Below are 14,695 nucleotides of genomic sequence, written 5' to 3'. Positions count from 1 at the left end.
AGACTTGCCTTCAGATCTCCCTGGAAAGGGTTTTTTTCTCTTGGTGTGGTTGTTCTTGAGCTTTCTCAGTCTTTCTGTTACTGTGCAGTTAACCATTTGGGCATATTTAAGTCATCTTGTTGTGCATGTGTATTTTCCTACTTCAAGAGGCAGGATTTTGTTAGAACTGTACAAGATGGAGTATTAGAACATTTGTACCTCTAGATGTGACTAACCTCCTATAATTTAATGAGAGCTTTATTTTATTTTAAGGTATTTCCCTGAAGAAAGACTGTGCGGCCTTTTGGACATTATTGTGATTCAATAAATCTTCCATTCACCTCTAGCGGTCTGCTTTGCAACAGTGTTTTGGAGCAGTCTTCCTTCATTTTTGTACCCTTTTTATGGTGAGGCAGAGATCTTGCTTTGAGGAGCTCAGAGGGAAAGGTTTAGGAAAGAGATGGAGGGAATTAGAGGGAAATAATCAAAGGCCCGGAGTCTGCTGCTTGTGGGAGGTCTAAGATCCTTGGGAGATGTAGGTGGATTTGACTGCCTGAGGGTCCTATATCCTCTGCACCCATAGCTGCCCTCTTGATCCCTCTCCGAAGTGGCTTCTGGAGAGTCTATTCCGATGAAATGTTGCCTTGCAGAATTGCCTCTGGCACTGAGGCAGCTTTGCCCTGGCAGCAATCTCCCTAGGTCTTGAGTATGAAGAAGGCAGCAACTGTTAGCTGGGAGGGCTGCAAAGCTGGGAAGGAATTTGTGAGATCTCTGGACCTAATCCCCTTCCTTGTACATGTTCCTCAACAAGTTTGTGCAGGCTTAACCACTCAGAACACCGGTGGATTCATCCAGTACATTGCCACTTCCTCTTGGTGTTATTCCTGGGGGTCGGGGGAGAACACAGAAAGCTTTGCCACTAAATCTGACTGATTAAATGTTATTGCACAACACTTAGGCACCCCAAAGTAGGATAGGCCTTCTGCTTCCCAGATTGGCACGGGGGAAATTCCTCTTGCCCTCCTCTGCATGCCAGGCTTTCCACCACAACCATCCCAAGGTGGAAGCAGCTCCTCTTGGGCTTCTCTCACCCTGGCCATGACTGTGGGAGCCACAGTGGGTGCTTCTCCCTGCAAAGCTGGAGTCCCCGAGAAACAGCTGTAATAGGAAAGCCACTTTTACTGAGAGTGGAGGTCCTTCCCTCAGCTTTACAAGGAAATAATATGTTGGAAGAGGAAACAAAAGGGGGAAAGGCTATGAGAGAGATGCTGTAGTCATTATTTCTTTCCCTCCCCCCTCTTAGGACCCTGGATAGTAGAGGAAAATGGGCCTTCTAGGAGAACGGAGGTGTATTGAGGACCAGACACTTCCCTTCCCATGCCAACTAAAATACCCTCCTGGACTTAAGTCTAGTTTCTGGACTGGAAGCCATTTTCCTCAATAATTAGGAAGGTGAAAAATTGTTGCGGGTTCAGAAGATCTGGTTGGGATGGAGTTAGGGTGGTGACTGGAGGATGGAATATCCCTGCTAATTGGCTGCATATTCTGAATGGAGCCCCCTCCTCCCACAACAACATTGTCCTCGCTGCATTTGTATGTGTGTGAGAATAATCTGGACCAAGTGACCTTAGGAGGGGCAACCTGAGCCAGTAGTTAATGAGTGCTCTTGGCTTTTTTGGTTATTTTTATCATGCCCTATCTGGGGAGTTTAGGGCAGCTAATGCCTCTGAATGATACAGAAGGACTTTGTGGCTTGCAAAGGGCTCTTAGTAGAAACCAGCTAGATAAATGGTAAGAGGAGAACTAGGAAATATTATAAAATAATGTTGGGGTGTATTGCTAATATAAAGTGATATAGAAAGAAGGATAAGAGAAAAAGGAAAAAGAACGTGGGTGTTTCAGAGGAAGGAGTGGGGAAACTCAGTCCTGGGGGCCACACCCTTCACTGGGACCCTGGATTTCTGCCAAAATCCCAGGTGTTTTTGCCTGGCTACAATGTGTACTTGAGCATCTACCATGCAACAATGAAGTGTCCATTCTTTGCTCAGCTTACCTTTGCCTGTCACCATCGCTCTTGCAAGGTTGCTCAGCAGGGACTGCAGCCCCCAGCTGGAGTCAAAGGGACGTGGCTTGCTTGGAACGGTGTGTGTTTGTAAGCTGGCCTGCCCTCGCTTCTGCCCTTTCCTCCTATGTTGGCAGGTAGGCTGGTACAGATGGGATGTTCTTGCTCTCACAACCATGGTTAAAAGAATGGCGCAGGCTGCAGGAGCAGTGCTCGCTCTCCCATCTTGGGTGCGAACCCCTCCAGCCCACTTTTAAACCAAAGCGAAGTGTTCCATTGGCATCAATATGATCCACCACCAGGAGCCAGTGAAGCCGTTGTAGTGGTAAGTGTGCTAGACTACGATTCAGCCTCCCTGGGTGGCCAGGCGCTGTCTTTCAGCCTAGACTAGCTTCTTCTAAAATGAGTGGGACAGATGAAACAGGTATACCACCTTGACTAGAGGGCTCCTGTTTAACTGTGGCTAACTGGTGTTGTCAGGGGCTCAGGAGCAGAGGCACAGGGGAGAGAGGAAATGGAGAGCGAAGGGGAAGAATCGGAGGGCAGCGTAGGGGAGTATGACAGTGGCCCGAGAGATTCCATGAGCTTCTCCAGCGAATCAGAAGATTCCCAGAAGGGGGCGCCGATGGCCAGGGCAAGGGGGGTCCCAGGGGGGACGCACCAGAAGCAAGGGGCCAGCGGGGACTCCCAAAGCAGCAGTGAGAGATCAGGGCCAGCTCCCCCACCAGAGCGTAGTGGGGGGGAAGAGTCCCGTGCATCAGGGCCAGTGTCTCCTCCAGCAGGGAGAGAAGATGAGTCAGGGCTGACCACGCCTCTGTTGGAGAGTGAGGGAACGGAGGGGAGGTCAGGCCCAGCTAGCCCCCCCGAAGGGGGAAGCAGTGACAGGAGCAGTGTAACGGTCAGGAGGAAGGTTGCCGGCTGGGCGCGGGCGCCAAGTTCAAATGTACAGGCGCGCGGCACAGCAGAAAACCCGGATTGGGAACCAGGTCCTAAAGCCTGCCGGAGGCAGGGGGAAGACTCAGGGGACTCAGCGTCAGAAGAGTCCAGAAAGGGCAAGACCCCAGCGGACAGGCGGACCCAGAGGAGGAGGAAAGAGCAGAGGAAGAGGTGGAGCAGGGCTAGAGTCTTAAACTGGTGCCTGGGGGGGAGGAGATTCAGACGGAGCTTCGGCGGTCTAGAGTTCAAGACGTAGAGCTGCGTGCCGCAGCTTTGAAATCGAAACTGAACTTCAATAAAGACTTTTGTATATAACAAGAACTGGCGTTGGTCCTTTGTGAGCTGGGACCTAGGGCAGCTCTGACAGGTGTAGATGTAACATCTGAATCAGGCTGGAGGAGAGAAAGCCCACCGTCCTGGAGCCTCTTAACCAAAAGTGTTACATCTGCCCCAACCCATAGTAAGTGCTTCTCAAGAACAACCTGCAAATCAAATTCTACATCTAGAAGACACAGACCCTCTAATGATAATTTTAAAATGATATGTCTACAAGTAGTTTTTCATAATATATTCTGCTTTCTGATTGAGTTTTCAGCTCAGTTTTGTTTTTGTTTTGTAAGGAAGGTAGATGGCTGGGTTGGGTGAGCTGAGCAGTGAGAGAGATGCACCTCCACCCTGCTGAAGCTTTTTCTCATCCTTTGTGAGGAATTTCCTGCACACTTCAGCTGTTTTCTCTGTGATAATGAGGGCTAGAAAAATAGTTTTTCTTCTAGGGAAGCTGCATTTCTCAGGATGCTGGATGAATAATGGGTTATACTTGCTTGTGAGTCAAAGAGGTTTTTGGGATATGTGCAGCCATGCTCATGGGAGGCAGGGAGGGCAGAAAACGGGAGGGAAGCACCTTGGAAATCTGGTTAGAGCACCAGGCTGTGCCTGAATGGCGGCTGGTGGGTGGTCCAACATCCACGACAAGCTTTCCTCTCCCTCTGTGCCTCCAGACTCCATCTCCCTTTACCTCCAGCCATTGAGCCACGCTGGCTGGGGCTGATGGGAACTGGAGCCCAACAGCCTGGGACAGACACAGGTCCCCCACCCTGGTTTTAAAGGCATTAGCCATGGCCTGTGCAAGAGCACCCTCCCCCACCCCTTCTCCCCTTCTCCATCCCCAGCAGCCCTCCCAGCCTGGCCCTGGCTTTGCGAAAGGGTTTGTTTTCAGACAGGGCAGGCTATTTAGGGGGCGAGTTGTGGAAATTCACCACTGCTCAAGAGCCACTAGAAGTAATTTTGGCAGTGCACTAGCTGGAGCTAGGTGTGCGCGTGTATATTTAGCTTATGGGATATAGATAGAGCCGAGGCCCAGAGCCGGGAGCCGTGCTGTTTTGGCTGGCAAGGAGGGGCAGGTTACAGCCTGGCTCTCTCTGCTGCTGACGCACATCGAACCTTCTGATCAGAAGCGGCTTGCGCAGCTCCTGCTCCCATCCGTTCTGGCTCTGCAAAAGACCCTGTAGAAGAGCATTGCTAATGAGCAAGGCTTTGCCCCCAGCTTTTGAGCTGAGATGGGAACCCAGGAGTCCTGATGTGCAGCTTCCTCCTTCTCATCTTCTGAGACAACACATTCTTCTTACAGCTAAGACTAGAGCCGTCTCTTTGTTTGTCTCCTTCCCATCTGCTTCCAGTTCTCCTAAACATTGTCGACTTGGGTTGTCCTGTGTTACTAAGGAATGGGGGTGGAGGGCTCCTGTTGGGCAAACAGACAGGTGAACTGGGAGTTGAAAGGGCAAGGGTGGGTTGCCTGCAAAGCTGTACACTGAGAGCAATGTAGAGGTGTGGTCAGGGAACGTATTCCATGGTTTGTACTGCAGCACTGCAGAAATTAGAACTGGGTGCAGAACTGGGTGCAGAACTGGGGGAGGCGGTGGGCTCCAGTGGCAGACGGAGGGGGGTGCTTAATTCTTCCCTTGCTTTGCTGGGTTTTTCTCTCTGCCAGCCCCCACTACTCAAGTGGCTTTCCCACCACTACCAGATATATGACGGGCTCATCAAGGTGAGAGAAGCAGCACAGGAGAGGGAGGCCCAGAAGGACAAAGGACAAGGGGGTGGGGAGCAGAAGCCCCTTTTGGCTTCCCTGAAAAAACCTGGTTGCTCCCACCATTACTGTATACATCACAAGTCCTGTCTTTGCCTTCATGGTGTTTCAACCACAGCTGCTGCAAATCAGACCCCAGGAACCACAGGAAGACCAAGACTTAGCAGGCAGAGTATATTTGGTGTGATTCTGAGCAAACAGCACCTGTCCTGTTTGTCAGACACAGTTTCTGTTCAGTACTCACAGAGTTGGCTACTACCCATACCAGGTACTCTGCACTAACTCTGAATCAATGCAATCATTTTAAGGGAAAGACGAATGAAGATGGGTTTTTGCAGGGGGCAGGGGTAAAGCAATGTGATGTATTCATACTCCATACACCCTGTGGTAATGGACTTTTCTTAGAAAATACTGGCTTCCATTTCCTGGAAAAATGGGGACTAGAAACTTGTGTTAAAAAACAAACCTTGAAGGCTAGAATTCTTGGAAACAGAATGGAAAAGGGACAAAGTAATCCTTTAGGACCTTCATTCGGTGACTGGCAGTCAATTACAGACACATAGGAGCCTTTCTTCTGGGCACTGACTTCTATGAAAAATACTGAGTGCACAGTTGAAACCTTTTTTGCCCATTTATTGTAGCGAAAATTCTGAGGCACAGACTTGCAAATTCTCTCTTGCAATGCATTCCTAAACTGTTTAGGGTGACAGCCCAAAATCTGTCATTGCTTTGCATCCCTGATTCTCTGAAAGCATCTAGTTATGTTGACTGTGAAAATGCTGGGATAGATGGACCAATAGTCTGGCTTGCTGCTGCCACCACCTCCACACACACCTCGGAAAAGGCCTAGGTCTGTGGTGTCTTGATTGTGAGTGGTGGGAGCCTGCCTGTCTCCTTTTTGTGTTCTGGGGAGGCGCCAAATCACAAGACATAACTCTTCTCTAATTGATGGGGTCTCATTAGCAAGGTCTTTAGTGAGCCTCTAACTCCTGTTGCGGCAGCAGGAGCCTCTGCTTGCTGGAGTTGGGGAGGGGGACATGGGGGAATTGAGCTGACAGCATTTAGGCAGGGGAGAGGACCAGACAGGAGAAGAGAAGAGAGGAGAGGAGGGCAGTGGAGAAAGATGAATGCATATTGTAATGAGCATCTCAGCTCTTTTGGATATCCTTAGTTATAATTGCAGTCTTAGCACAAAGATCACAGACATCTGCTTTGCCTTTGAAGCAGCCCACTCTTCCCATTTTACAGATGCGGAACTGAGGCTGAGCGTTGAGTGGCTTATGCCTTTTCCAGTTGTGTCTGTGGCTGAGTTTGGGACTTGAAAGTGCAGCTTCTCTCCACTCTGCAATGTTGTTCTGCATTGTTCCAGCCACTGGAGTGTTCCTGGACCTCATCTCAACCAGCCACACCCTTTTGCTGTTGTGTGTTTTGCCCCATACTCTGCCTGATTTTGAAGCTGTAATTGGGCAGGTGGGTGTCAGTGGGCGGGTAAGGTCCATCTTTAGTTTGTTGCTGTTTGAAAGTACCCTTAGGGCCTAGGTTTTCTCCCCCCCCCGCCTCCCCCCCTTCTGAAAGTCCAGGGCTGCTTACAGTTTATTTACATTTTATTATATCATCTTATACAGGTGAAACTTGAAAAATTAGAATATCGTGGAAAAGTTCATTTATTTCAGTAATTCAACTTAAAAGGTGAAACTAATATATGAGATAGACTCATGGCATGCAAAGCGAGATATGTCAATCCTTTACTTGTTATAATTGTGATGATCATGGCGTACAGCTGATGAAAACCCCAAATTAACAATCTCAGAAAATTAGAATATTAAATGAAATCAGCAAAACAAGGATTGCAAATAGAGCAACATTGGACCTCTGAGAAGTAGAAGCATGCATATGTACTCAGTACTTGGTTTGGGCCCCTTTGCATCAATTACTGCCTCAATGCGGCGTGGCATGGATGCTATCAGTCTGTGGCACTGCTGTTATGTTATGGAAGGACAGCCTTTTCCTTCTAGTGTGTTAGGTGTGGCCCGTCCACCAGCTCTACATAATGAGGTTCTGAAAGAAAAGTGAAACTTTTCCACGATATTCTAATTTTTCAAGTTTCACCTGTATTTATGAGCCACCCAGTAACAATGTTATTGGAGTGATGAGCAAATAAAATTGCTTAGCAATTGGAGAAGACAATCAAACACCAAAAGCCAATAACCAAGGCAGGAGTACGTCACTCTCTCTTACCCTATCTGCTGGCATAAAAGTACAAGAGCAATCTCGGGAGGCTACTGCTCCCATTTCTATTTCTCCTTTCTGAAGACTCTTCTTTCTGTAAAGGCATTTCTCTTTTACACGCACACAAAGTCTCCTTGCCTCCACTTCAGACTCCTGCCAGGAAGGAGGGAAAAGGTCTCCCCTCCGACACAGAGAAAGAGCTCTGCTCCTTGGCTTCTCTCCTGCCTGGCCCCTTTCCCTTTCTCTGTGGAGTTGCTGCAGTCCCATTTGTCAGCCAGGGAGCTTCAGATGAAAGCCCGTTTCCAGTCCGTTAATATTCCGCTTAATGAGCTGACAAAGCAGATCCTCTGTGGTTGCGGAGTGGGAAATAATAATTAAACTTACTTTAGGCTGATGCTTTGCATTATTGTCCTCGCTGCAGGTCCTGAGTGGCCATTTCTGGGCAACAACCTCCCCTCCCTCTCCTGCCTCCTTCAGGTGGCTGATCAGGTGGTGTTCTCTCATGTAAGGGATTGTCCCATAGGAGAGGCACAACATCTGGAGTGTGGGGTGGGGCGAAAGGGAACAGAGAGCAAATTCATTGGTAATGCACTTTATGGCCCAGGTTTATCAGTCTTGAATGAAACGCTAATGCCACAATAAAGCCTGCTTCTGAGTTCCCCTCCAGTGCCTCTGCTAGGAGTGGAGAGTGTACCCTTCCATTCTTACTCCCCCCCACTAGATACTCTGACATCAGTCTTTTCTTATGAAGTTGTAGCTATTGACATGCCCATTTGCAGAGGGTGAGAAGAGAGAGACAGACAAAGAATGTGGCTCATGGCTGCCTCAAATGCAAAATGGGCACTTAGTCCTGATACTCTGGGGTCTTATTTTGGGGCGGGGGGACTAAGTGTCTAGTCCTCATGGCTATAGGCAAAAGAACTATTACTTTTGCTTACTAAATGTTTGCCAAAAAAGAGCACTCCTGAATGCAGCTTCTAAAAGTCACTAAATTTTTGTGCTGCTTCACTTGTCAGTGGCAACCATAGAACCATATTTCTGAAGTTACACAGAACCAGAATACTTTCTGTCTTTTGATGTATTTTAGAAAAATGTTCACAGCCACTCATGAGTATCTGCTCCACTTTTTTCCTTGAAATCTTGCCTCTCCCATTTTGAGATCTCCACAGGGCAATTTCTGTGGCCAAAGAATTGGCAGAAGTGTGGGCCTCTGTTTGGAGAATGTATTCCACTGCAGTGCATAAAACTGCCTGGCTGGTGAGTTTGAGGTTTGCTGGAGAGGGAGCAACCAAAGCTCCCCCCCCCCCCCGACACCCTCCTCAGTGGTCCTGAGTCACACCCTAAATAATTTTGCCTTGCTGGAAATGTGTCCTCCTGTGTGGAGAACAGAAGGGGGGGGTGAGCGTCTGCAGAAACTGGAGTGCTGTGTACCTGAAAGGCAGCATTGATATTTGCTGCTTTGCCCAGTTTGGCCACTGGCATGTGGCTCTCAGAAGTTTGCCCCCAAGGGAACGTGGGCTCTGCACTGAAGATTCCTCACCCATGGAGTAGATGACCCTGTGGGACAGACTGGGGGGGGGGGTGGGCATGAGAGTCGCAGGGAGGGAGAAAATCCAGCACCAGGAAGACATAGCAGAGGTTTGGCTTTGTAGTCACCCGAGCTTTTGCATGTGAACTAAGGGAGGGGCAAGGGGACACACTGGGAGTTTCGGGCCACATCTCTCTCCTCCCCCCCCCTTTTCCCTGGGCCAGAGTAGTGAGCACCCACATGCGCACATTTTGATCCACTGGGCTGCATACGTGCAGGTGCGCACAAGGACTTTGTGTGCCTGCTTGCCAAAGGGAGGGCCGCTGCTTGCATAGAAAGATGTTTTGGAAGAAGGACAGAGTTCAGAAAGTTTGAGAAATGCTGGCTTAGATGGTAGCTTCACTCCTGCCACTAGACTAGGAAGGAGGGGGTGATGCTGCCGCCATTGCCTCCTCCTCTTTGCCTCTAGAGCAGGGAGAGTTCAAAGGAACCTGCCTTCCTCCCTCTGTTAAATTTGCCTGACTTCATGCTGACTGTTGGAAGAGGAGATGGAAATAGCAGGGAGGGGCTGCAAACTAGGCCAGGTCCCATTACTGCATTCTGAGCCACCAAAGCAGCTGTCTGGTTTGTGTTTGTGTATGTGGAATCAGCTGCTTGTGTGCATTGGACTTGCCCTTTGCTAAGAGCACTGACTAAGCCTCAGGCAAGAAGCCCCAGAGCAAATGCAAGCAAGGGCCATGCCTGATCAACTGGGTTGACTGGTCTGTGCTGGGTCAGCTGAGGCAGGGGGCAAAAGGTGATTTGTTGGGCAGAGCCATGCCAGTCCGTACCTTAATAAGAAAATTGGACTAGGATTGTTCTCTCTCTCTCTCTCTCTCTCTCTCTCTCTCTCTCTCTCTCTATCTCACTCACTCACTCACTCACTCACTCTCTCTCTCTCACATGCACACACAGCGATTCTGATGTTTTCACAGGAAGCCCAAAACTGAATAGAGCCGGGCTAAGCAGCAGTCTGGAGACTCCTTAATGAAGCACTAATTAAGGCAAGCTGCTTTGCACTTGCTCTCAGCACAGTATAATTAATGCTGCAGCTTTGATTGGGTTCACACTCCTAACTCCTTGTGCCAATGTGGTACATCCAGGATATAACAGTCAAACGGCTCCGAGTGCTCCTTGATCAGCTGTGCCTATATGCGTTGCTAGAGCAGAACTGGAAAACTTAGTGACTCTCCAGAGGTTGTTGGACTACAACTCCCATCAGCCCCGGCTAACACAGCCAACAGCCAGTGGTGGAGACACTGGCAGTCCATCAGTATCCGAAGGGGCCAAAAGGTTCCCCACCCCTGTCCTAGAGCAGCAGAAAGCATGCTGAGAAATGTGCTGTGGGGCTTGAGCAGTTCTGTAGAAGTGTCATTCAGTATCTGTCTCCCCTAAATATTCTATATGAATCCCATTTCTGATTTGAAGACACGAACAGTCTTGGCCTGTGATGATGCTGAACTTTGAGTGGAATTCAGTGTCTAATGCAGAACCTGGCTTCCTAAGGAAATGTAGTTTAAGCAAGCTTCTGGTCCTCATTGTCATGCAAATGCTGCACTTTCTCTGCCTCATGGAAAGAGGCTTTGCACCTCGCTTGGCCATCTCGGTCTCTTCCAGGGAAACTGCTCCCCCTGACTTACGTGTCCTTGTGTTTCTACCCCTTCACCTTTCCTCCTTCCAAAGAAATCCAAATTCTGTAGCACCTTGCCTCCCTACAGTCCATCAAGTGGCTGCAGCTGGCCTCTTCCCATTTTTGCAGCCTGGCTGCTCTCCCCCTCTGGCCCTATTGGGCCCATAGCGGGAGCCAGGTCCCATTACAGTAGAACAGCCTCCCTCGGTCTGGTGCTCTCCAGATGTCTAGCGCCCTGTAGCCCTTTCCTGTATTTCCAGGGCACTGTTGACACCTTGCAATAACTTGCTCTGCTTTGGTCTCTCTTTTGTCTCTCCCCCCAGGATGGAAGAGTGGTCTCGTCGAGAAGCTGAACGGAAAATTAAAGAGCGGGAGGCACAGGGGCTGCCTGTGCTTGACTCTAATTATTATGACCCCAGCAAAATTGTGCTGCCTCCAGAGGATGAGGAATAAGTTCCATGATGTCTGCCTGTCTGGCTAAGCTGAGAATAAACTTCCAAGATGATTTGTGTTTACTGCCAGCTCTCCTCTCCCCAACCCCCCCCCCTCTCTCTCTCTGGTGGGTTTGGAAAGGGAAAGTTCAGCCACCTAAAAGGGGTGTGTAATCTGAACAGTATAGAGTAGGCCAGGCCAGCCACCCCACTCCCTTGATGTTCTGCTTCAAGGGCGATTGCATTTGCTACATATCCCTGCTGCCATCATCCCAGCTGCTATGTTGTCGAGATGCTGCATGTGCATGTTGTTATGAGGAAACACGACAATGAGCCCTGGGATGCTGGCAGACGCTGCACACAGTCAAGAGTTAGCCTGTGCGTTGCCTGTTAAGAAACAGGCTAATGCTGAAAGGGAGGGGAAAACATCAGCATTTGGACTCATAGCTGCTGTTGTCACGAATGGAAATGGGAGGCCTGAGGGCTGCTTCGGTTTCGGCCAGGCCTTTCCTTGGCCCTGCCTTGGATATAGTAGAATTTGGCAGCACCACACACTCCTGGCTGAAGCCAGGCCTTGAGCAGATGGCCCTCCTGGTGCCTTGCGGTGGAGTGCTATATTTATCCTGTGTGTCGCTGCCCATCCTTGTATGTGTATCGACTGTGTATCTACAGAGCCTATCCTGTGTCCCTCTTGCTCAGTATTGTCAGGACTGGCCGTGAGTCTGGATTATAGCCCTCCAGGATCCCAAGACAAAAGCAGAGATGTGCACCATGTGGGGGGATTTTGTTACCTTGCTGGCTTTTTTGAAAGACACTTCCAGCAGAGCTCTTCCACCGTTTGCAGCTATGTCAGGGGCAGAAGTCCAGCAGATGAAACTTTCCTGTGTCTGTGCCTCCATGCTAAAGTGGAACTGTGCCTGTTGGGTTTCTGCCTGTTGCAAAACTTTTTGGAAACGTTTAAAAACTCTGACTGGCAGGGAGGGTGAGATTTAGCAACTCCTGCTAATCACAGAAGACAAATTTATGCCTGCAGAGTTTACAATTGACTATAGGAAATATGCACATTTTTTTATCTGTGTTCTTGAAATCGAGGGCACTTGTGGTTCTATTCCTGAATCTCTACCACCTGTTCTGTTTTTCAGGTATTCCTTTAGGGAGGAAGCCCCCACCCCCCTTTCCCCATTAGTCATGTGATACACTGCCTTTCTTTCCTGGCCATAACAATAAAGCTGCGGTGACAGTCCTCCCTCCCTGAGTGCTGGTTGCTGGTAAATAATAGCAGGGAATGGATGGCCTTGGAGAGCTCTAGGGTTTTTTTGCAGTCACTTCCATGTGGTGGGGAAACGGCGGGGGTGGGGGCATGTTGCATTAGAGCAGAGCTCTGTTCCGTCTAGAGAAGGGATAGCCAATGGATCCTGCAATCCCTGACCACTGACCATGCTAGTTGGGGACAATGGGAGCTGCAGTTCAAAACATTGGCTAGCCTGTTGTAGAGCACAGCATCTTCCTCCTGCCACCCCCTGCGTATGAAACACCCACTTTCCTCTGTCCCAGATTTCTCTCTGCTCCCTGCCTCCATCTACCTGCCCCTGCCCCAAGGTACAGGTACAGTTCTAAGGCCAAGCACTTGGAGGGAGAAACAGCACCTTCCAACTCCCCTTGCAGGCCAACTTCACCATTTGACACACCGCTGCAGCCTTCTAGTTACATAGTGCTGGCTAACATGAAGAAGAAAGTAGAGCCGGGGTGTGTGTGTGATGCACCTCCCTGGTGATTCTGCCCCACTTCCATAGACCAAAGCTGGACTCCCAGCGGCTGCTTCACTGGGCTGCCGTTTGGCATGAGCCGTGGCTCCTGGTGCTCAGCAATGCCTCCTTCCTCTGGGATGTTCTTTTGCCCTGTCTCCCTTCACACTTTATCACCAGACTTGGAAGCACCTGTCAAGACACACCCCTTGGCAGCCATTGCTTTCCCTCCCACTGCTGGGCACTTGCATCCCTTCTCTGCAGCCTCTCTGGAGTTAACATTTACACACACAGAGAGAGAAAGATGCAGTCTCATTTGAGTTTATTTTCCTCTCGCTTCCTGCTACAAGGAGCTTTGTTCAGCCGCCTCTCCGCTCCCCATAATGCCGTGCATGGCCAGAGCTTTCTCTGAGTTGCACATCTTTAAGGGTTTACAGCAGCGAAGAGAAGTCATTATCCTGTTGAAGGGAGGGAGGGAGGGAGGGAGGGAGGGGAGAGAAGCAGTCTCAAAGAGCAGATGTGACTCACGCTCATCCTGGTGCTGACGCCACCCTCTGCAAGCAGGCAGTGGGAGGCTTGGGCAGAGCACTCTGGGGGCCCTGGCTTCCAGCCCCATACCTCCCCCACTTTGTCTGCTCTTTGACCTGAGCCTATAGCCTGGGAGTCTCCGGCTCCCCTGCCCCATCCAGGGCCGTAGCCGGGTGATCTTGCGCCCCTGGCAGAACCGTCCAGGTTGCTCCCCTAGCCACAGACAAATTAGCTCTTCTTTCTGCCTCTCCTCCAACCCTGCCCCCCCCATTCAATTCACCCTCTATTTAAAACCATTTCTTATGAGGCAATAATCAATATTTATATTTATGGACATATTTTTAGCTGATTTTGTGCCCCCCCCCATGCCTGCGCCCCTGGCGGGTGCCCACCTCACCCCCCCCTAGCTATGGCCTTGGCCCCATCGGGCACTAAAATTGCTTATTCTCCCTTCAGAGCTCCAGCCAGAACCCAGGAACTCTTTCCCTTCTTTGCTTTTCATCAGCATTCGACAGTCTCTCTGGGAATAGCAGTTCCTAAATCGGGTACGGCTGCTCCCATTCAGCAAATGGTGCTAATTTCCTTTCACAGCCCAAGCAGAGCTGTGATTGCATCTTGTCAAGCGTGCCGAGGTGTTCTGGATGGCTCTTATTCGTCCCACCCCAGAGGTGGCTGCATCCTTCCGTATGTGTGACAGACAGTCAAAAGGAGGTGAACTGAGGAAGGGATGCAGGCTGGGGAGGAGAGGGGGGATGAGTCCCCCAACTTTGGGGTGGGGCGTTCATCCCTGTGTTCTCAGTTAAAATTTGGTGACCATGCTAGGAGGGTCCAGGAAAGGGATTAGAAAGCTCTAAGCTGTCACTGGCGAAGTAAAGCCAAGTGAGATGCTGACTGGAGGGAGGGGCAGAGGAGCGTAGAGCTCTGAGCCCCTCGGGAGATTAAACTGTTATTAATATTTTGAAGAAACACTGATTCCCTTCTAATGCCGCTGTCGTGGCTGGTTTTTAAGAAAAATATGCAGCATGCTATGGCTGTTGTCTTTATCCTTCTCTTACCCCCAAGGAGCTTACAAGGTCCTCCCACCACCATCTATGTGTATCCTCACAACGACCTTGCAAGGTAGGTTAGGCTGAGATAGGTTGACTCGCTCACAGTCACCCGGTGAGCTTCGTAGCTGACCAGGAATTGAACCTGAGTCTTTCTGGTGCTAGTCTGACATTTAAGAGCTGTGGGGTGTGAGGGCACAATGCCAGGTCTGAGAATGCAGGAAGCAGGACTGGGGAATCTGCACCCTCCAAATATTGCCCTGTACAGCTGTGACCATTGGCCATGCTGACCAGTTCAGCAAGTGCTGGAGGACCACAGGTCCCCTGGCCAGCAGAGAGAATGGGGTCCAAACAGAGATTGTCATTGGCTGCCCAGCATCAGCAGAAGAGAAGGACTTGCGCCGCAGTTGGGAACGCAGTTTGCTCCCTGTGCTGCTCCAGGAGGAAGGGCAGGAT

The 14,695-nt window shown here is 50.0% G+C and overlaps 1 protein-coding gene across 2 annotated transcripts in view; it reads left to right on the top strand.

Moving 5' to 3' along the window:
• Positions 1-10,994, top strand: part of NDUFB11 (NADH:ubiquinone oxidoreductase subunit B11) — a 40,505-nt gene extending 29,511 nt beyond the window's left edge. Inside the window, exons 3-4 of one of the 2 annotated variants that reach the window (XM_083719964.1) lie at positions 8,462-8,549; positions 10,813-10,994. In XM_083719964.1, coding sequence (XP_083576090.1) covers positions 8,462-8,549; positions 10,813-10,842 — 118 coding nt within the window. In that variant the 3' untranslated portion in view covers positions 10,843-10,994. The remainder of the gene's footprint in view (positions 1-8,461; positions 8,550-10,812) is intronic. The other variant, XM_083719963.1, reaches the window with a different exon arrangement.
• Positions 10,995-14,695: the final 3,701 nt, after the last annotated feature.

Source organism: Podarcis gaigeae, assembly GCF_964106915.1.
Source record: "Podarcis gaigeae genome assembly, chromosome: 17".
NCBI lineage: Eukaryota > Metazoa > Chordata > Lepidosauria > Squamata > Lacertidae > Podarcis > Podarcis gaigeae.
Note: the sequence above shows the minus strand (reverse complement) of the source record. Positions and strands in the feature narration are given on the sequence as shown.